The sequence below is a fragment of the Culex pipiens genome, chromosome 1, assembly GCF_016801865.2.
Source record: "Culex pipiens pallens isolate TS chromosome 1, TS_CPP_V2, whole genome shotgun sequence".
NCBI lineage: Eukaryota > Metazoa > Arthropoda > Insecta > Diptera > Culicidae > Culex > Culex pipiens.
In genome coordinates, this window is record NC_068937.1 from 48,749,594 (window position 1) to 48,770,416 (window position 20,823).

At 37.0% G+C, this 20,823-nt stretch overlaps 7 protein-coding genes across 8 annotated transcripts in view; 4 read left to right on the top strand and 3 right to left on the bottom strand.

Annotated features, from left to right (window-relative positions):
* LOC120416385 (AMP deaminase 2) overlaps positions 1 to 2,744 on the bottom strand; it is a 63,240-nt gene extending 60,496 nt beyond the window's left edge. The window contains exon 1 of the mRNA XM_039578123.2: positions 2,103 to 2,744. Coding sequence (XP_039434057.1) covers positions 2,103 to 2,199 — 97 coding nt within the window. The 5' untranslated portion in view covers positions 2,200 to 2,744. The remainder of the gene's footprint in view (positions 1 to 2,102) is intronic.
* Positions 2,745 to 5,874: 3,130 nt separating this feature from the next.
* LOC128092439 (uncharacterized) lies at positions 5,875 to 7,390 on the bottom strand. Its single transcript, XM_052706243.1, has 2 exons — positions 6,600 to 7,390; positions 5,875 to 6,544 (listed from the first exon to the last, which is right to left on the bottom strand). The coding sequence occupies exons 1-2, from the start codon at positions 6,796 to 6,798 to the stop codon at positions 6,441 to 6,443; spliced, it is 303 nt and encodes a 100-aa protein (XP_052562203.1). The 5' UTR covers positions 6,799 to 7,390; the 3' UTR covers positions 5,875 to 6,440.
* A 401-nt stretch (positions 7,391 to 7,791) lies between these two features.
* On the bottom strand, positions 7,792 to 8,890 carry LOC120416424 (uncharacterized). The gene is made up of 2 exons (XM_039578175.2): positions 8,448 to 8,890; positions 7,792 to 8,387 (listed from the first exon to the last, which is right to left on the bottom strand). Exons 1-2 carry the CDS (start codon positions 8,632 to 8,634, stop codon positions 7,942 to 7,944), a joined length of 633 nt encoding a protein of 210 aa, XP_039434109.1. The 5' UTR covers positions 8,635 to 8,890; the 3' UTR covers positions 7,792 to 7,941.
* Positions 8,891 to 9,648: 758 nt separating this feature from the next.
* Positions 9,649 to 10,511, top strand: LOC120416441 (uncharacterized). Its single transcript, XM_039578194.2, has 2 exons — positions 9,649 to 9,935; positions 10,002 to 10,511. Exons 1-2 carry the CDS (start codon positions 9,770 to 9,772, stop codon positions 10,424 to 10,426), a joined length of 591 nt encoding a protein of 196 aa, XP_039434128.1. The 5' UTR covers positions 9,649 to 9,769; the 3' UTR covers positions 10,427 to 10,511.
* Positions 10,512 to 10,664: 153 nt separating this feature from the next.
* On the top strand, positions 10,665 to 12,203 carry LOC120416440 (uncharacterized). The gene is made up of 3 exons (XM_052706239.1): positions 10,665 to 10,786; positions 11,206 to 11,487; positions 11,605 to 12,203. The coding sequence occupies exons 2-3, from the start codon at positions 11,313 to 11,315 to the stop codon at positions 12,075 to 12,077; spliced, it is 648 nt and encodes a 215-aa protein (XP_052562199.1). The 5' UTR covers positions 10,665 to 10,786; positions 11,206 to 11,312; the 3' UTR covers positions 12,078 to 12,203.
* A 23-nt stretch (positions 12,204 to 12,226) lies between these two features.
* Positions 12,227 to 13,054, top strand: LOC128092275 (uncharacterized). The gene is made up of 2 exons (XM_039578193.2): positions 12,227 to 12,523; positions 12,585 to 13,054. The coding sequence occupies exons 1-2, from the start codon at positions 12,349 to 12,351 to the stop codon at positions 12,953 to 12,955; spliced, it is 546 nt and encodes a 181-aa protein (XP_039434127.1). The 5' UTR covers positions 12,227 to 12,348; the 3' UTR covers positions 12,956 to 13,054.
* Positions 13,055 to 17,890: 4,836 nt separating this feature from the next.
* Positions 17,891 to 19,759, top strand: LOC128092435 (uncharacterized). 2 transcript variants are annotated; one of them, XM_052706237.1, is made up of 3 exons: positions 17,891 to 18,149; positions 18,227 to 18,429; positions 18,491 to 19,759. In XM_052706237.1, the coding sequence occupies exon 3, from the start codon at positions 18,500 to 18,502 to the stop codon at positions 19,622 to 19,624; it is 1,125 nt and encodes a 374-aa protein (XP_052562197.1). In that variant the 5' UTR covers positions 17,891 to 18,149; positions 18,227 to 18,429; positions 18,491 to 18,499; the 3' UTR covers positions 19,625 to 19,759. The 2 variants fall into 2 exon arrangements, with proteins under 2 accessions (XP_052562197.1, XP_052562198.1); XM_052706238.1 differs by having other exon boundaries at positions 17,891 to 18,429; positions 18,491 to 19,252.
* The last annotated feature ends 1,064 nt before the right edge of the window (positions 19,760 to 20,823 follow it).

The window sequence follows — 20,823 nt, forward strand, 5'->3', positions numbered from 1 at the left end:
TAATAATGAAATTAAATGTTTTTTATGGTTGATATTTTTATTATTCAGCTACTATTTAAAGTGACATTTTACTCACAAATAAAGTATTAAATAAAGAAAAAAAATCTCTTGAGCGAACACCTGGGACGTATTTTTATGAAAAACCTCTTTCACATTCTTGCCTGCCACGATATGTTCTTAAACGGTTCTCAAAACGTTTGCCTAACTCACTTCTTAATCTGATGGGCAGGATGTTGTTAAACGGTTCTAACAACGTTTACCTAACCCGGTTCAGAATCTTATGGTCATGAGTTCTTATGACATGTTCAAAAAAAGTTCTCTATGCAAGTATGACTTGCAAAACTAATTCAAAACACGCACTTTTCTAACAGATGAGGAGATGTTCAACAACAGAAAAACGTGCGCTTTTTCCAGCGTTCAAGAGTTCTCGGGGACGTTCGGAAAACATAGTAAATGAGTTCAACAACCAGTTCGGAAATCTCTTGGCGAACAAATGTGCTACTTGGGTTAGCTCGCTCGGCCATCAGACCGATGAAGAATCAAAAGGATAAACGCATATAAGCGCTTGACATTTCGGTCAAGTAGGTTTCCCATACTGATGGGCTACATATTTCAGGGTGTAAAATTACATAGAATTGCATAAAATAATGCAATATTTATTTTACACCCAGATCTTTTACACGCAGCTGGATTACTACTTTTTTAGCTGTGTACATGAAGGTGGGTCTACGAGCTTTATGTGAAAAGTTCATTTTTAGAGCAGGATTATAGCCTTACCTCAGTGAGGAAAGCAAAAGAAAGATGAGCTAAGTCAACTGTCACAAGAAATGTTAATTGTTCCCAAGGCTTGCTCACGATTTTACTCAGAAAAGCTCACTCGTTTGGCTTGCCTTATCACAGTTGATCGTCAAATTAAATTTTGCATGGTATTTGTGTCAAATGTGTCTTTGATGTATGAGCAATAAAAAAACAAAATGTGTTTTGAATCGAATTGTAGCCATAAAGTCAATGACTAATAATTAAAATACTGTCGATTGGCGGCTTGGAGAGGATCGGCCTGTCTGAGCCAATCGCATACTAACCGATCAGAGTGAGAGGGAGAGCAAAAGAGAGAGCATTCAGTAGCGATTGGTGTGGTAAAGACAAACAGTAGAAATTCATCAGAGCGGATTTGCGTCGCGTTCGATTTGTGCTCACGAGTGAATGGGTGGATTTTGAGCAATCAAATATTCAACAAGAGATATTGCGCCTTTTCTCGTTCAGCTAAAGAAAATCATATAAAAAGTTGATTGGACTACACTAAAAAAATCAACAAGTTAGTAGAATGATAAAATTAATAATAATTGATATGAGAATCTGCTTTATTATTAGCATTTTTTTTCTAATGTTGTAATATAGGGGAAAATCATCTAATTCCATCGTGCTTCTAATGTTGGCATATCAGCAGTTTGATGTTCAATTACAGCTCATAAAAAGCTTTTTCGACATCAATCGAGTGAGAAATAACTTAATACGAAGTGAGCAAGCAAGGTTTACAAAATAAGATGTTAAATGGTGAAAATCAGCAAATGAAGTTAGGAGCGAATGCTTTACCTGCCTCATATGTTCATGTGAGAATTTCCCCTAACCTTTCAAAACATAAACTTGGTTATCTCTCTTTAAACCAATAAATTCACCCTCTTCCAAAGTCAAGATTATTTTCCTCCTTGACACTTGTCTCCGAACGAAAACTCCGGTCACCACAATCACGAAAAATGTGTACCATTCATGACATTCATTCAACAATCACTATCACTGTTCGCCGGGGCCAACTCTTATCGATTCGAATTCGTTCCCACCATACCGAAAAATGTCTCCCGATCTGCTTGTATACCCCCTTCAAAAATGGTCCACGTCGAAAAAATCCCACAACAAATTGGCCGCAAATTTTCCAGCAGCATTCCGCACTCGCAGCATTTTCGAGTAAAAATAAATCATTGCATCTTTTGCGCAACCCCTCCTCTTTCTTCAAATCTCCCCTTCTCTTCCCTGAACCTATCATAATGTTGTTCGGTGTGACGCAGTTTTATTACTAGGAATCTAACTTGAAGAGTCGTACTCACCGGCCTTAATCCTGCTGGTCGGTTCCGTCTCGATCTCCATGTCCACGTCGAAGGCGAACCGCTTCCGCGAGTTGTAGTCGTTCATCCCGGTGGCCATCGCTGCTCCAACTTCAACTTCTTCGACCGCACCAAGAGAGTACCAGACACTTCTTTGCGAGCTGTGCGAGAAAATTATCGATTTTGACGCCTCCAACACACTTCACTTGGCACTTTCGCGTTTCACGACCGACGACGACGACGTCCCAGACAGTGACGACGTGTGACTCACTACACTCTTCACCAGCCAGCGAAAGAGCTTCACCGGGCCAGGCCGGACTGGGTTTGCCAAGTTTACGGTTCAGTGGATTGCATCAAAACACGCAATTCCCGTTTCTTGGTGTTTGCCTCTCTACAGCTTTCGGAGCTTGAACGGTTCTTTGTTCCTTGCCTTTTCCTGAATGGTTTTGTGTATCTTTCGCGATATAAATCCACCGTTTTTATGGCTATTCTTGCGAAAAGTGTACTAAACCAGAACACACCTTCCTAGACCCGAACCGAAAACCTTCCCCCACAACAGCTTAATCAGGCTCTTAATCAGACGACACCTTAACAAAAACACCCTCTCCAAGTTAACGCAACGCACACGTTCATATACGTCTACACTAGTGGCAGTCACTAAAATGAATGCAGGCCGACGATGGTGATGTCGACGACCAAGCAGGCGCTGGGTGGTCTGGTGTGTGACGGCGGGTAGGTGCGTCGCGACGCCTCGCCGTCTCCTGCTTGCTGCGCCACGCAAGCTCGACGACGTCAGGTTTTGAAGTTTGCAAACTTTGCTGACTGGGTCACTTCCGAGGTGGCGGCTGTTTTGGGTTTTGAGGGAAAAGAACGGAATTTCGTATCAAAAGTTTGTTGTATAAAAAGATTTACTACCATTTCCTATGTTGATGTTTGTATCAAGAATGTCGAATCATAATAGAGAGAGACAGAGACGTGGTGGTTTATGTTGGCCACACTCACACAATAATACACAGCTGATATGCGTTGGAAGAACCTCTCAATGAACTTTCAGTGAATGTTGTTCTTTTTATTAACGAAACGGACAAGTTTGGTGTTTTTAACGGCGCACTCCGTGCGCGCGACTGAAATGGATGGGTAATTCGTTTGGTGTTACTGTGGACGAGTTAGTGTAGATGATGGAATGGAATATCGGCTGGTTGTAGATTGGTGGAGTAAAAATCTTGATTTTTTTTAAATTATGATAGTCCAGACTCGATTATCCGAAACCTTGATTATCCGAAGCTCAATAATCCAAAGGTTTGTATGGAATAGTCGAACCACGAACAAATAGAAAAAAATCGTATCTTTTTAATTTCTTACTTTTAACATCAAATTCGAGCTCTGCGACCCCATTTTAGTCAAATTTGAATGGTTAATTAATCAATAATTAATAATTAATTGCCTATTAAATTGAAAAATGCATTTTTTTAAATTTCATCAGCACCATCTTAACCGCCATCTTGGATTTAAAAATTCTGAATCATTTTAGAGTAGTTTAGCGGTCATACTAATGCTCAACAATCAAAAATGTTACATTGTATGGGAAGACCCTTTTTTTTACATTCTAATTTTTATAATTTTCATTTTTCTCTTAATTTATAAACTAACACCGTAAAAGTATAGTCCTGAATGTCCTTTAAAACATTCCCCAAGAAAGTATGGTCCTATCTTGCTTCTGGAAAAAGATACAGAGTTTTTAAAAGAGGCATTTCAAAAGTGCTGAAAATTATATTTCTTGCATAGCATGAGGAGTATAGCATATCATAGTATTGCGGATCTGCACCACGTTGTAGAATGAGCCATTGTGGCCAATACAATTGTTGTTGCCGTAATTTTATTTTACAATCTTTTATTTTTTAAAGATGAATTTATAGAAAATTTTCTAATCTTTAAATACTGTTAGTGAGGGTTTTCAGTGCCCAAAAAATGTAATTCGTTATTTTTTAATTTATTTAAAACAATTCAAATGTTATTACAGGACTTAACGCGGGAATGTTATAAGATAGTTTAGCAACATTTTCCAAAAATATGGTACTTTAAAGTTTACTCTCTCCAAACTAATGGGCGGCCATCGATCTAAAAATTCGGTGGTGGGAAGTTTGACTTGTTTTATGTGACTTTGCCAATGTTTTTAGAACTGTCATTTTTCTGGGGTAAACTTTGGCATTGACATTTGATATATTGTATGTGAAATAAGTATGCAGTAATTTTGGTAATATCCCAGACAATAACTCTACGATTTTTAAAAAATGCAAAAAATAATTGCATAGTAGAAAATGTAAAAAACAAGCAAAAAAAGTGACTTTAAAAACATGAAAATGCTAAAAAGGCAAAAGGTAATGATTTTGGTAAATCAACGCTAAACGTCAAAGCAATTAGATGACAAATGGTGGGTGTGTGGTTTTTACATATGAGAGCAACTCTTTACGAAATCTGCCGATTTCGACCATTTTTATTTTTTGTATTTTTTTTTATTTGGCTCAAACTTTGTGGGAGCCTTCCCTATGACCAAAGAAGCTTTTTTGTGTCATTGGTTCACCCATACAAGTCTCCATACAATGCACAGTGGGAAAAAAGGGCCCAAAAAATTACCGCAACATGGTTTTGCGCAAACCATCGATTGCTATACACCAAAAGCTTCGTTTTTGCACCAGGAACAATAATCCGATGAAAAATCGCACTGCACGGACCGGTGGCCGGAGTACAGGCCACCGGAAGATCCGGATTTTTGGAAAAAAAAGTGTCAGATTTATCCAATTGTGAACTGATATGCTTTCTTCTACCATGCAAAACAATCCTAGAATAATATCAAATACTATAGGACCCATCGGAACCGGTTCCGCCGATCTACGGTGGCCACATCCGGAACTGCATTAGGAAACAGTGTTAACCAGTCATGCGACGTATCAAACTTCTTGATTTTGGTTGGGGACATGAGTTATACACTCCTCTTTTAAAAACATGAAGTTTGATATGTCGCAAGAGTGGTTTCAGGAATTTGCCCAATATGATCTTCGGATGTGGCCACCGGAGAACCTGGGAACCGGTCACCGGAGGCAAAAATACATTTTAAGGATACTCTTCATCCAAAATCAAGAATTTTGACACGTCGCATGACTAGTTTACGCTGTTTCCTAATGCGGTTCCGGATGTGGCCACCGGAGATCGGTGGAACCGGTTCCGATGGGTCACATGGTATTTAATATTATTCTAGGATTGTTTTGCATGACTATTCATGGTAGAAGAAAGCATATCAGTTCACAATTGGATAAATCTGACACTTTTTCCAAAAATCCGGATCTTCCGGTGGCCTGTACTCCAGCCACCGGTCCGTGCAGTGCGATTTTTCATCGGATTATTGTTCTTGGTGCAAAAACGAAGCTTTTGGTGTATAGCAATCGATGGTTTGCGCGAAATCATGTTGTGGTAATTTTTTGGGCCCTTTTTTCCCACTGTGCAATGATGGCTGCTGTCCATACAAAAGTGGTACTTAAATATTGAAACAGCTGTAACTTTTGAATACATTTTTTGATCAAAGGCAAAGTTGTAGGTATTGTTGAGGACTATTGAGAAAAAAATAGGTACACGAAAAAAAATGCAGATTTTTTAATCAACTTTTTTCACAAAAACTCAATTTCCCAAAATAGGTATTTATTGATTTTCGAGATTTGTTTATATGTTTTAGGGGACAAAAAAACCGCAACTTTTGAGCCATAGAGGAACATGCACACAAAGAAAAATTACTCTAAATTTAAAAAGATCGTTCGCTGGATTAAAAGTTCGCGTTGGTGAATATTCGTAGAAAGTTCAAACTTTTCAATTTAAAAGTTGGAAAGTTTTTGATACTACCATGCATTTATGGAACAAAATCGTTGTATTGGTAAAAGTATTTTACTTTTGATTGGAAAAGAAACCTTTAATGGCAAGAATACACAACATTTAGCTCTACAGCGATAATTTCAGAAAAATGTGCTTGGTGTTTTAGATTTATTTAAAAAAAATTAAACAGTATGTTAGAAAAACACTTTTTTGTATTTAACGCTTCCGGTCACTTCCGAATACCCCAGGCTGGACGGTTCCGGATGGAGGCTTCGACGCGCGATAGCAGTGTAACACGATGGTCACGTTTCCGGCCTCAATCAGGACAGTCTTGGAGGAGTTGGCCATTGATTCGGGAAGGGTGGTCGACGTTTCCCGGCTGGAAAGTAAAGTGCCTGAACGGGGAGTTCCCGATCCTGGAAGCGCATCCGGAAGATTGGGTTGATGAGGCCCTCGGAACGGAATTCGATTTCGAGCACTTCATCCTCCTTCGAGAATGACACAGATTTTTTCGGCACGCTGTCTAGGGTTCATTCGGCTGGAGCTGCGCCGTCGCGAGATGAGCATTTGTGGGCGGTTTTTTGCTAAAAGAGATGGAAGTAAGTGAAGTTGGCAAGCCACTGTACACATTCTCATTACTCTCAGGTGTTGTAAACCGCCGGCACCGAGTGCAACATCCGCTCTGGCTACCTCCAATTATCCCGCTTCTCGACGTCCTCCTCTTCGTCGGCTCCTTCTCCTCACCGTAAAAATCACCTGTCTCGTACTTGTCCAAAAACCGGAAGTTAATCTTCTTCAACGCAATCTCGTTGTGCACGCAACGCTTCGGCAGCGCCATCTCCTCGATGATCTCGCCCAGTCCTCACGCGAATTGACCTTCAACCACCAATCCTGGGCCACCACCACCCAATACAACAGGTGCGAATCCACATTCCTACCTCTCATCCTACAAAAACAAACAAAATCAATCACAAACCCCACAAAACACCCAAGCTTCCTTCTTACGCATTCCGGCCGTGGAACAGCTGCAGTTCCTGCAGGAAGCTGGCCTTGTCCTTTTCGAGCACTCGACCTCGTCCCGCTCCTGCACCACCCTCCTTCGAAGGCGTTCCGCTGCTGCTGATTGGCTCACGATGGTTTCCGCGTCCGAGTCCTGGCTGCTGCCGCGGTCGGCTTTGCTTTGCGTCCTAGACTCACCAGCACCACCGGACCCACCAAAGTGTTTGTTTACATTTGCGACTTAGGCGTACACGGTTACACGAGAACGTCAAAATGAAAGAAATTTTACAGTCGAATTAAAAGTAAAAACTTTTAAATCAGTGAGCAATGAGATTTTCAAAAACTGTAGCAGTAAAAGTTTTCATTTTCAAAACAAGAAAAAAACTTTTAATGTAGCAAAATTTAACAACTTTTTAATTCAAAAGTAAGTTACTTTTGTCATTACGGTAATATTTTTTTGTGTGTGGGTAAAAAATTTTACATTGAGTTATGATTTTTTGAAAAAATAGTGATTTAAAAAAAACGAAATTTCATGCAAAAACAAATTTGACTTAATTTTTTAATGTAAAATATTCCAATCGAAAAGTACTTTACAGATGTTTTTACGTTTTGTTGATCCAAATATGCCTTATTTTTCTGCGTGGATGCAAAGCCGCTGTATCCGGGGAATTTGTCCTCGAAAACCGTGCGGCGAATCGACGTCGTTGTCGGCTTCACTTATATAAGTGAATATGCAAAAAATTACTTGGTATTTTCAGTTTTTTGCTTTACATTTATTTACTTTAACTCTGACGAATATAATACATAGGATAAGTTTAAGAAAACAGGTAAATTGACTGCTTTTTGATTGAAATTATTGATTTTTTGCTAAATACTTTATTAACACATCAAGTATTGTGAAATTTCCACATTAATTTAAAAGCTGAAGCTATAAAGCGCACTAAGAAACTATACTTAACGACAACATGATAACCACTAAGTCTCATTCCAAAATCCGATCGCACGCCTGCAGCAAACCAACTTTGAACTGCTTCTTACGCTCCGCACTCATCTGCCGCACGTTCGGCAAAACGCTCAGCAGGAACATGGCGTCCTCGTTCCGTGCATCGACGGAAATAAGTCGGCCGGTTCCGCTCGATTTTTTGTTCTCCGCCGTCGTCGTAGCCAAGCTTTCTTCGTCGGACTCGTCATCACTTATAGCTATGGTCTCCCGATGACCTCCACCGTTGGCTTTCATTCTTTTAGCCAAGAGGCTTTTGAGCTGCTCCACTGGTCTTTTCTTGCATCCGATGTTGGGCTTCAGAAATTCCATTGCATTGGCCAGGTAGAAGTACGGTGGTTTCGTTCCGGGTTGGTTGCACTCGCGCAAATATTTGGCGTGACAGTCCATCAGATAACGCCATCTCGTCTGGTAAACCACGGCGGGACCTGAAAAAGTTGTATGTTTTATTGAACAAAAAACGAAAAAAAAAACAAATTCACACTTACGGCCCTCATCCATGTCAAATGCGATTTGCGTCCATGCGTCGCTGTTCGTTCTCTCGCAGCGATACTGGACATTTTTGACGTCCCACAGGTTCGGGTAGCTCTGGACCAGCGCCGACAGCTGGAAGTCCGAGTCCTCCTCGGTGAAGCCCGATACGGCGGGAGCGGAAGTGCTCGCCTCCGACAACATTCTGCGAGTTTTGTCGGCGTGAAATTTGGAGTTTTGAGTCAGTCATGTTGGTGTTTGTTACGAATGAGGAGGCGGAAGGGCAAGAGGAACCAAAACATTACGTTGGTCCAAAATTCATTCACTGGCATTGAAATTGGATGAATAAATTAATTTGGTTTATTCGTCGTGTTTTGGTACCTATGTTGAAATTCACCGGTTTTCATAACTACCAAAATCTTTATCAAGGCATATCTTATGAGTAACTTCACTTAGCTTAATAATTTTTAATACGGACTTATGGGACCTTCACATGGATCGAATGACACCGATCCGGACAAAATTGGATCAGCCATCCCCGAGAAATCGGAGTGACAATTTTTATTTCTACGTTTGCTCTATACTCGCACAGACATTTGCTTAGAACTAGGCTTAGAATATGATTCTGAGTTGATGTTTAGAGTTTTTTTTAAAGGTCCTATTTAGATTTTTAAGCGAAGATGGCGTTACGATTGATGCGCGCTCGAAATGTCAAAATCACGCAGTGGTACCAACAGTACAAAATAACGAGCATTCGAATTTGCGGACATTCGAAGTAGCGAAATTCGAATTAACGAATCCGTTCTGTATTGTGTTTCATATGTTTATAGGACCTATTCAAAAAATACTCTTGATTTGTATTACCTACTTGAAGACTGATCTAGGCTTTCCTCACTGCACCCTTACCAAAAATCATGATTATTTGAGTTCCAAATCCCACTTTTCATACGAATTTTTCAGTTCAACCCATATAACCATTTTTATGGTTGTAGTACCTGAACTCAAAAAATCGTATGAAAAGTGGGATTTGGAACTCAAAAAATCATGATTTTTGGTAAGGGTGTGAGAAAGGCAAATTGGTTCTCTGAAATTTGGACCACTCTAGAGGTAGTGCATTTCTCTTTAAGATTACTTTCGTAACAATCTTCAATGATTGTTATTCTCATGTTTGTATCGTTTGTATCAAGCTCGAACAACGACTCAAAACAAAACAGTTATTGACGCACTATCATTTGCAAAGGGCGCATCTTTTATTTACAATTCGCTTCCAAATAAAAACAACGCCGCAATCAACTCGATTTGCAGCAATTTTAATTCTCTAGTTTATTTTAAGCTAAAAATGGTACAAGGCAACAAAAACTTCAACGTGCGACTCATCGCCCTGGTCAAAGCCCATCCCATAATTTGGAACCGGAATGATCAGCACTACCGCAGCACGCGTAACCGCAGAGAGAACCATCTGGTCGAGATTTGGAAGCATATCGCCAGCGAAATCGGCCAAGAAAGTGAGTAGATTCTAATTTCCTCTAGTGTCTGAACTTGACTGAAGACCGTCTCAAAATTGTTTCCAGTGACCCCCGACATGTGCAGCGCCAAGTGGAGCAACCTCCGGGGGAACTACAGCCGGTATCTGCGCAATATTGCGGTCGGCAATCCCGGCAAGTTCTTCATGTCCGAGGAGATGAAGTTTCTGTTGCCCCACATGGACGTGAAGCTGCCGGAGGAGACCCCACCCGGCCACCACGATATCGAGGAAAATAGCGTGAACGGGCAGGATTGCGTGGAAGCGATGGAGGAGGAAGATTCCGAGGGGAGCGGGAGTGGGCCTACCGGCGCCAACCCCCTCCGACGGTGTAAGCACCTTGTGGTGGACTCGCAGAATACGGATGCGGTTTTCCTGCTGAGCTTGCTGCCTGACTTGGGCCGCATGAGCCCCGCCCAGAAGCGGCTGTTCAAGCAGGGAGCGCTCGAGTTGTGCCAGTTAATCTTGGATTAGGGGGGTGGTCACTTGAATGGTAGACGTTTAAGGTTTATTTTTAAGAAATGTTTTGATCATAAATGATTAAAAAATTGAAAGAGAACATTGAATTTTGTATTTACTTTCACCGCTAATGTCTTCAGAATTCGCTCTCAAAGTCAGAGTTACGTAATGAAAGAATGCTCCTTAACCATTTTTAATTTTATGGGCTAAATTGTTTTACAAACTAATAAAATCTAAAATTCAGAAAAAATCTGACCTTGAAATTTTTTGGGACTCGCCTTCTTTCTAAAACTCATGTTTTGTTTTGTTTTGATTTTCATTTGCATGTCTTTGTTTTCATCGCTTTCTTCGTAACATAAACAAACCGGTGTTAGTGTCACAATCTGGGTGCAGAATAGTGGTTCGCAAAGCGGCCTCAATTTATAACTGTCAAAGCGGAACCAATTTACTGTTCGCAAAATGCAACCAAGAAATGGCAAGTATTGTGATCGTTCAATAATTCATTTTGTTTTTTCATTACGTGGAAAACAAAAAAGGCCTCTTTTGGCCTCCCATCGTTTAGTCTACGAAGAAAAAAGCGCGAAGCACTTAATTTTTCAGCGAATACGTTAACATCAACAGATCCAAAATGTTTCAAAACAATTCACTTCAGCAGCAAAAAAATATGTCACGCTTGAGCTTGAACATAGCCTTCTACTTTGTTTATGTTTACAGCTGTAGTGCAGTTGTATTAGTGGGAAGCAGTGGGGAGCTTTCGAAAATCACGTTACGCATTCTGTCTTTTCAGCACCCAGGTCACAATAATAATTCTTCTGGATTTAGTCCATAATTTAGGAAGTCATGTATCTCAAAGATTTCTGAACTGTAATATTCTACAAAATCAGAACATTTTATTATCAAAATGGACGCACAAATAAAACGCGCCCGATACCTTTCCTCGAAAGAGTTCAGCGTTCTCTTCGCCCAAACAGTGCACATCTTCCCGAGCATCTGGAACCGGAGCCTGCGCGAGAACCGGAGCCTAATAGTGGTTAATGTAGCCTGGGAGAAGATTGCTAGTATTCTTGGCAACGGGTGTAAGTATTCGAAAAATACCAACCAAAACGTAAACATGTGTCGATGAATTTGGTTGGAATTTGGAAGCATTGTTTCCGAAATCGGTGACAGTTGAATCAACAATTGTTTACTTCCAGTAACGGCCAAGCAATGCCAGCAAAAGTGGCGTACGATGCGGAACAACTACACGGCCCAGCTCCGAAAGGCGGCCCGAAACGGGACAGACCTCGTGTTCCTTAACGGCGCCATGGACTTTGTCCGTCCGTATACGATTTCCGGCCTAGCTTATCCTGCTGGCAACGGTAACGATTCCAGCAGCGACTGCGAAGTGGTCGAAGAGGAGGAGGAGACGGTGGTTAGTTCCGATGTCAATAAACTTGTGGAACTACCGGAAGTAACGACAACGACGACGAGTGGTGACGGCAAAGATCCGCTTGGTAACGACTATGACGATGCTCCGGCAGCTTGTCAGCACATCCAGATAGACAGCTCCGACGGAGATGCTCTGTTTCTGCTGAGCGTGCTGCCAGAAATGGAAGCGATGAACGAGGAACAGAAGCGAGCCTTTAAGAACACCGTGCAGGCATTAGTCAAGCAGTTTCTTGATTGATAGGTTATCAGAAGAGTTTAGAGTAAAAGGTGACAAATAAAAGACTCAATATGTTAAGTAAATTTAAGTTATTTAATTCTTAAAAAAAAAAAGAGAATAAAACCCAACGGGAATTTGTTTGATCTGACGAAAGTAATTTTAGCCAGAATCGTTCTGCGCAGACTCGGCCTTGGCATTAATTCGCACCCTCGTCCTTTATCAACCACCCCTGCGTGAGTCCTTTTTCGTAACAATCAGTCAACTACGTGCCAACGGGAAGCTACCCAGAACCATGTCCGCCGAAAAAATCGAAACATTCCTCAAAAACACAGCATTCATGACCGAATTCATACCCCACGTGCAATCCTTCCCATGCCTGTGGGACAAAGACTTTGAAGAATCCCGCAGCCGCTTCTCGCGACAGCAAGCCTGGGTGCAAATCTCCGACAAAATCGGACCGGAAAAGCGTAAGTACAACAATGTAAATCCTGCCAAAAACAGGGGCTAAACCTCCGCTCTGTATCACAGTCACCGCCAAAGAGTGCCAAGCGCTGTGGACCAAGCTGCGGATCTGCTACACCGTACACCTGCGCCATCTGTCCCGCGGACGCACCAGCCGTTTCAAGCTGGCCAAGCCGCTGGAGTTTTTGGGTCCATATGTGGACATTCAGCTGAGGAAGCCGGTGAAAAGTGCAAAGAAGGTGGTGCCGGTGGCGGACGAGGGAGATTCCGGCGAGGATGATCCGCCACCAGTCGCGGAGAGCGGCGTAACCGAAGAAGACTGCCTGATCGAGTACTGTCCGGAGGAGGACGGAGAGGAAGAGCAGGTTGACGGCTTGCAGAACATTGCGGATCAGACGATTGTGGTGTACGTGCTGTTTCCGGAAGCAGCGTGCTGAAGGCGTGCCAAATATTTGTCATTTACTTTTTTTAGTGTGTAATTTTAGTAAAGAATTTTTAAATACTTTTAATTGAAAAAAAGATTTTTATTTAAAAAAAAGTCAAGCAAGCGACGAACGAAAAGTGAACATCCAAGGGGTGGAGTCTAAAGGAGGCGTGGCTTGCTGCCTATAATCCGGGCTGTCACTTGTGATCTCTTACCCATTGGCACTGCGAGCGTCAAGTTTGAAAAGCATCGTACAACAAAAACTCGTAAACAAGTGTTTCCGTTTTCGCAGAAAAATATCAATCAAAATCAGAAAATAAATCCGATGCATCAAGTGATTTGTTGACATTTTTTGGCAACCTCCGCAAACGCCAAACCATACAAATTTGTTGTCGGATCTTTTCCGATCTTTTGCATTACCTAAGTCAATTGATCTTGGTGATTTGACAGTTAGCGCTGCCCGCATAAAGTTTTACTATAAACTAACAGTAGATTTTATGGTTATCACACGATAAATTCTATGGTTATTTTTACCATGATTCTACAGTAGCCTTTATGTTTTTTCACCATAGAATATATCTTATTTTGGGAAATTACTATAAAAAAGGGGTATTGTTAGGCACAGTCACCATAAAAATTTCGACTTTTCCCCATACAAAAAAAAACCAAAAACTATATATTCTACCGTATTTTCATTGATGCCTTTTCCGTCCAAAAAATTACCCTGACCATAGAAAACATCATACCTTTATAATAAAAACAGTAATCATTACAATGGTTTGCACAGTAAATTCACAGTTCTTCATGGATTTTTCCATACTAAATAGTACGGTTTAAACTATATTCGTACATTGAAATAAATAATAACTACAGTATGATTCATAGTATTTTCATTGTATTTATTTTTTTCTCTCCACTAAATTGTGCTGTTAAACATAGATTTATACATTGAAATTAATGGTCAATACGGTAAGTTTTATTGTATTTTTATAGTTTTTTTCGTTGATTTAAAAAAATAGTCCTTTTTTCCGCGTCGTTTTCTTTTAATATTCTGCTTCAATCCGAACTTTCTGACGTTATTCGAAATATTTGTAGCCGGTGCCGGAACTACTGCTTCGTACTTGGGATGAACTCTCGCGTATTTATGAAGCACAATCCTCAGTGGAATAGGCCCCTGTAAAAGAGAAACACACTAAATTAGACACAGGGAATATTTTCATATGTTTGTTTCGGTACAAATGCTATTAAATTAGCTGTAACTAAAATTCTAAAATTCTAAAATTCTAAAATTCTAAAATTCTAAAATTCTAAAATTCTAAAATTCTAAAATTCTAAAATTCTAAAATTCTAAAATTCTAAAATTCTAAAATTCTAAAATTCTAAAATTCTAAAATTCTAAAATTCTAAAATTCTAAAATTCTAAAATTCTAAAATTCTAAAATTCTAAAATTCTAAAATTCTAAAATTCTAAAATTCTAAAATTCTAAAATTCTAAAATTCTAAAATTCTAAAATTCTAAAATTCTAAAATTCTAAAATTCTAAAATTCTAAAATTCTAAAATTCTAAAATTCTAAAATTCTAAAATTCTAAAATTCTAAAATTCTAAAATTCTAAAATTCTAAAATTCTAAAATTCTAAAATTCTAAAATTCTAAAATTCTAAAATTCTAAAATTCTAAAATTCTAAAATTCTAAAATTCTAAAATTCTAAAATTCTAAAATTCTAAAATTCTAAAATTCTAAAATTCTAAAATTCTAAAATTCTAAAATTCTAAAATTCTAAAATTCTAAAATTCTAAAATTCTAAAATTCTAAAATTCTAAAATTCTAAAATTCTAAAATTCTAAAATTCTAAAATTCTAAAATTCTAAAATTCTAAAATTCTAAAATTCTAAAATTCTAAAATTCTAAAATTCTAAAATTCTAAAATTCTAAAATTCTAAAATTCTAAAATTCTAAAATTCTAAAATTCTAAAATTCTAAAATTCTAAAATTCTAAAATTCTAAAATTCTAAAATTCTAAAATTCTAAAATTCTAAAATTCTAAAATTACTAAATTCTTAATAACTCAATTTCCTAATTTCTTTATTTCCTAATTTCTTAATATCCTGATTTCCTAATTTTCTAATTTCCTAATTTTCTAATTTTCTAAATTTATAATTTTCTAATTTTCTAATTTTCTAATTTTCTAATTTTCTAATTTTCTAATTTTCTTATTTTCTAATGTTCTAATTTTTTAATTTTCTAATTTTCTAATTTTCTAATTTCCTAATTTCCTAATTGGCTGAATTCCTAACTTCCTAATTTCCTAATTTACTAATTTCCTGATTTCCTGATTTCCTAATTTCCTGATTTCCTAATTTCCTAATTTCCTTATTCCCTAATTTTCTAATTTTGTTATTTCTTAATTTCTAAATTTCTTAATTTCTTAATTTCTAAATTTATAAATTTCTAAATTTCTTAATTTATTAATTTCCTAATTTCCGAATTTCCGAATATCCGAATTTCCTAATTTTGTAATTTTTTAAATGTTAAATTTTTTAATTTCTTAATTTCCCAATTTCCAAATTTCCTAATTTCCTAATTTTCTAATTTCCTATTTTCTAATTTCTAAATTTCCTAATTTCCGAATTTCCGAATTTTTCTTATTTCCGAATTTCCTAATATCCTAATTTCCTAATTTCCTAATTTCCTAATTTCCTTATTTCCTTATTTCCTAATTTCCTAATTGTCCAATTTCCTAATTTCCTAATTTCCTAATTTCCTTATTTCCTTATTTCCTAATTTCCTAATAGCCCAATTTCCTAATTTCCTAATTTTCTAATTTCCTTATTTCCTAATTTCCTAATTGCCCAATTTCCTAATTTCCTTATTTCCTAATTTCCTAATTGCCCAATTTCCTAATATCCTAATTTCCTAATCTCCTAATTTCCTAATTTCCTAATTTCATAATTTCCTAATTTCCTAATTTTCTAATTTTCTAATTTCTAAATTTCCTAATTTCCGAATTTCCGAATTGCCTAATTTCCAAATTTCCTAATTTCCTGATTTCCTCATTTCCTAATTTCTTAATTTCCTAATTTCCTAATTTCCTAATTTTCTTATTTCCTAATTTCCTAATTGCCCAATTTCCTTATTTCCTAATTTCCTTATTTCCTAATTTTTCTAATTGCCCAATTTCCTTATTTCCTAATTTTCTAATTTCTAAATTTCCTTATTTCCGAATTTCCGAATTTTTCTAATTTCCGAATTTCCGAATTTCCTAATATCCTAATTTCCTAAATTCCTGTTTTCCTAATTTCCTAATTTCCTAATTTCCTAATTTCCCAATTTCCCAATTTCCTAATTTCCTAATTTCCTAATTTCCTAATTTCCTAATTGCCCAATTTCCTAATTTCCTAATTTCCTAATTGCCCAATTTCCTTATTTCCTAATTGCCTTATTTCCTTATTTCCTAATTTCCTAATTTCCTAATCTCCTAATTTCCTAATTTCCTAATCTCCTAATTTCCTAATTTCCTAATTGCCTAATTTCCTAATTTCCTTATTTCCTAATTTCTTAATTTCCTTATTTCCTAATTTCCTAATTTCCTAATTTCCTAATTTCCTAATTTCCTAATTGCCCAATTTCCTAATTTCCTAATTTCCTAATTTCCTAATTGCCCAATTTCCTTATTTCCTAATTGCCTTATTTCCTTATTTCCTAATTTCCTAATTTCCTAATCTCCTAATTTCCTAATTTCCTAATCTCCTAATTTCCTAATTTCCTAATTGCCTAATTTCCTAATTTCCTTATTTCCTAATTTCTTAATTTCCTTATTTCCTAATTTCCTAATTTTCTAATTTCCTAATTGCCTTATTTCCTAATTTCCTAATTTCCTAATTGCCTAATTTCCTAATTTCCTTATTTCCTAATTTCTTAATTTCCTAATTGCCTAATTTCCAAATTTACTAATTTCCTGATTTCCGAATTTCCTAATTTCCTAATTTCCTAATTTCCTAATTCCCTAATTTCCTAATTTCTTAATTTCCTAATTTCCTAATTTCCTAATTTCCTAATTTCCGAATTTCCGAATTTCCTAATTTCCGAATTTCCGAATTTCCAAACAAAATTATATGAACATTTGTAATAATCAGCAGCATTCAAATTTGCAAATTCTATTAAAAAAAAAAACACACACACACACAGGCACCGTGCCAATAAACGTCAAACGCTACTTTCTGTTTCTATTATTTTTCAGTTGCGTACCACTCAACAAAATTCTTTTCGTGACCTTTTCCTTGACCGTTGTTTGGACGTTCACCGTTGAGCATCAACACACAACTTACCTAACGATTTTCGCCTCCAGACGAAACGACCATCCTGAACAAATCCGGCCGGAAGTGTCCGCAGCAGGCGCCGGACCTGGTAGAAGAAGTCCCTGTAAAAAAAGAGGAACACACACAGTTTGTTCAGACCATTGCTCTCTTGCTGACCTTGAACATTCTCTTTTGAAGATAACCAAACTTGTCCGCACCCTCAGCAAACGTCAAATCAAAACAAATTGCTGCCGGATCTTTCTCCGGATCTCTCCCGTAAAAGATTCGGCAACAATTTTGTATGGCTTGAAGTTTGCGGAGAGTACCAAAAAAAGGTAAACAAATCACTTTGTGCATCAACCAATAGCTTGGGAAATTTGCCTGCTGCTGTTGCGGGGCGATTCCGCCCTCTCCAAGTTCAACAAAACTCCTTATACTCACCCAAATATGAAAAAGTTCCGCCATCCCAGAGCCGTTCCGGTTCGATCACCCGGCAAATTTGTCCAAGACCGTGTTGGACAAACGCCGGATGTTGCCTTTTTCACGAACACACGCGATTTCACTAACACTTTTTCGATTAAACAGCGGCCAAACACGATCGACACAAACATGATCGAACACGCGCGCGATTGAAAACAAATGAGAGCTCGCCCCCACTCTAACGTTAGGGGGGCTGCGGGCGAGAAACGGGCATCGCCAGTGCCAGTTAAGACGCTTAAGCAAAGACACGCACCTTAAAAATTTAAATTTTTGTGTTGCTCACTCACACCAATATCATTCGCGCTCGCCAGCACGCACACTGCCTCAATTATCGTAACGCGCAAACTGTCAAACATTTTTGTCTGCTTTTGACAAGTTTGTTGGCTAGCGCGTTTTTTTTCGTTTTACATTATTCAAGTGAAATTGAAGGTAAGTGGTTATATTAATTTATCATTTAAGCAATAAAAGCTTAATTTCCCGTCAACATGTTTTGTTTATTTCCCCAGATTGTGGAACAACCCCCGGGGACGGCTTTGCCGCTTCCTCCTAAGCCACCTCTTCCAAGCGGTGCACCGCAGGCATCCCCGAAGACCCAAACGGCCACCGTGGCCCTGGCCAAACCAAGGAGGAAGAATGGTTCGTCCTCCAGGGCACGGTCATCAAAGAGAATCCAGCGCGGATGGCTGCCAAAGGAGGATGAGAAACAAAGGTAAGGCCAGCGGGAAGAGGTTAACTTGAACACAACCTGAGGAGTTTGTTTCGATTTACAGGACCGATTGATGCACCGGCAACAGTGGCGCTCTATCCGGATCGCGTTTCCGCAAATGGTTCTGCCGTGGTGCGAATTCGTACAAGCAGTCAAGCGAGTGAACTTTCTCCCTTCGGCAACAGTCGCTTCCCCCAGCAGCAGAACAAACGTCCAGTACGGCGTTCAAGTGCCTGGTCGACACAGCGGCCCAAAACCATGCCAGCAACTATCTGCTGACCCAGCTGCTCAACAAGAACCAGCAGAGCGAGATCTTGCGCCGCATGAAGAACGCCGAGGCCGACACAAACCAACTGCAACAGCAGCTGGCAAGTCAACAGCCGCGCATTCCGATCCCGCAAGAGCTGCAGTTCCACATCCAGAGCAACACACAGAACGTGCTGCTGCAAGACCAGCGCAGGATGCTGTACGAGTAGGCCGTCGAACCGACCGCTGCCAATTTATCCAGTCCTTTTGTCAGGGCAGAGCCAAACGACCGCCGGAGCAAACAAATTTACTGCGCCGTCGGCTGCTAACCAAATGTTCCCCGGCGGATCAACCGCGGCCGAGCTGTCCAACTCGCTGCAGCAGAGGATGCATCTCTAGCAACCCCTGGGACGTCATGCCGCCGGAGCCGGCCGTGGTCCGTCACCTGGAACCTCAACTGACAAGCTTAGAGTGCTGCGCATTTGTTCCTTTTTTTTCCTTCATTTTCCGAGAGAGAATTAACTTCTTGCAGGAAAGTAGTTTTGCTTGTTATGTTCAAATTTCTCAATTGTTAACTAAAAAAAAATACAAAAATACAAAAATACAAAAATACAAAAATACAAAAATACAAAAATACAAAAATACAAAAATACATAAATACAAAAATACAAAAATACAAAAATACAAAAATACAAAAATACAAAAATACAAAAATACAAAAATACAAAAATACAAAAATACAAAAATACAAAAATACAAAAATACAAAAATACAAAAATACAAAAATACAAAAATACAAAAATACAAAAATACAAAAATACAAAAATACAAAAATACAAAAATACAAAAATACAAAAATACAAAAATACAAAAACACAAAAATACAAAAGTACAAAAATACAAAAATGTTAAAAAACACAAACACAAAGAAACAACACCACAAAAATACTAAACAATAATAAAATGAAACAAAAATATAACATAATATAAACACCAAATCAGAAACATAAAAAAATCTAAAACCCGAAGTACTGAAATGCTAAAATATGGATAATAAAATTATAGAAATACAAAAATACAAAAACGCAAAAATACAAAAATACAAAAATACAAAAATACAAAAATACAAAAATACAAAAATACAAAAATACAAAAATACAAAAATACAAAAATACAAAAATACAAAAATACAAAAATACAAAAATACAAAAATACAAAAATACAAAAATACAAAAATACAAAAATACAAAAATACAAAAATACAAAAATACAAAAATACAAAAATACAAAAATACAAAAATACAAAAATACAAAAATACAAAAATACAAAAATACAAAAATACAAAAATACAAAAATACAAAAATACAAAAATACAAAAATACAAAAATACAAAAATACAAAAATACAAAAATACAAAAATACAAACATACAAAAATACATAAATACAAAAATACAAAAATACAAAAATACAAAAATACAAAAATACAAAAATACAAAAATACAAAAATACAAAAATACAAAAATACAAAAATACAAAAATACAAAAATACAAAAATACAAAAATACAAAAATACAAAAATACAAAAATACAAAAATACAAAAATACAAAAATACAAAAATACAAAAATACAAAAATACAAAAATACAAAAATACAAAAATACAAAAATACAAAAATACAAAAAATACAAAAATACAAAAATACAAAAATACAAAAATACAAAAATACAAAAATACAAAAATACAAAAATACAAAAATACAAAAATACAAAAATACAAAAATACAAAAATACAAAAATACAAAAATACAAAAATACAAAAATACATAAATGCAAAAATACAAAAATACAAAAATACAAAAATACAAAAATACAAAAATACAAAAATACAAAAATACAAAAATACAAAAATACAAAAATACAAAAATACAAAAATACAAAAATACAAAAATACAAAAATACAAAAATACAAAAATACAAATATACAAAAATACAAAAAATACAAAAATATAAAAATATAAAAATAAAAAAATATAAAAATATAAAAATATAAAAATATAAAAATACAAAAATATAAAAATATAAAAAAATCAAAATGCTGTATGCAAAATAATCAAAATGCTGTGTGCACCAAAAAACAAAAACAAAAAATA

Excerpts from the sequence above, each read along its gene's own strand:
- LOC128092275 (XM_039578193.2), top strand. The coding sequence starts at position 12,349 with ATGTCCGCCGAAAAAATCGAAACATTCCTCAAAAACACAGCATTCATG. Across the intron at positions 12,524-12,584 it reads CAAAATCGGACCGGAAAAGC|TCACCGCCAAAGAGTGCCAA; the intron begins GTAAGTACAACA and ends TCTGTATCACAG.
- LOC120416440 (XM_052706239.1), top strand. The coding sequence starts at position 11,313 with ATGGACGCACAAATAAAACGCGCCCGATACCTTTCCTCGAAAGAGTTC. Across the intron at positions 11,488-11,604 it reads TAGTATTCTTGGCAACGGGT|TAACGGCCAAGCAATGCCAG; the intron begins GTAAGTATTCGA and ends GTTTACTTCCAG.
- LOC128092439 (XM_052706243.1), bottom strand. The coding sequence starts at position 6,798 with ATGGCGCTGCCGAAGCGTTGCGTGCACAACGAGATTGCGTTGAAGAAG. Across the intron at positions 6,545-6,599 it reads GCGGTTTACAACACCTGAGA|CAAAAAACCGCCCACAAATG; the intron begins GTAATGAGAATG and ends CATCTCTTTTAG.
- LOC120416424 (XM_039578175.2), bottom strand. The coding sequence starts at position 8,634 with ATGTTGTCGGAGGCGAGCACTTCCGCTCCCGCCGTATCGGGCTTCACC. Across the intron at positions 8,388-8,447 it reads ATTTGACATGGATGAGGGCC|GTCCCGCCGTGGTTTACCAG; the intron begins GTAAGTGTGAAT and ends CAACTTTTTCAG.
- LOC128092435 (XM_052706237.1), top strand. The coding sequence starts at position 18,500 with ATGCACCGGCAACAGTGGCGCTCTATCCGGATCGCGTTTCCGCAAATG.
- LOC120416441 (XM_039578194.2), top strand. The coding sequence starts at position 9,770 with ATGGTACAAGGCAACAAAAACTTCAACGTGCGACTCATCGCCCTGGTC. Across the intron at positions 9,936-10,001 it reads CAGCGAAATCGGCCAAGAAA|TGACCCCCGACATGTGCAGC; the intron begins GTGAGTAGATTC and ends AATTGTTTCCAG.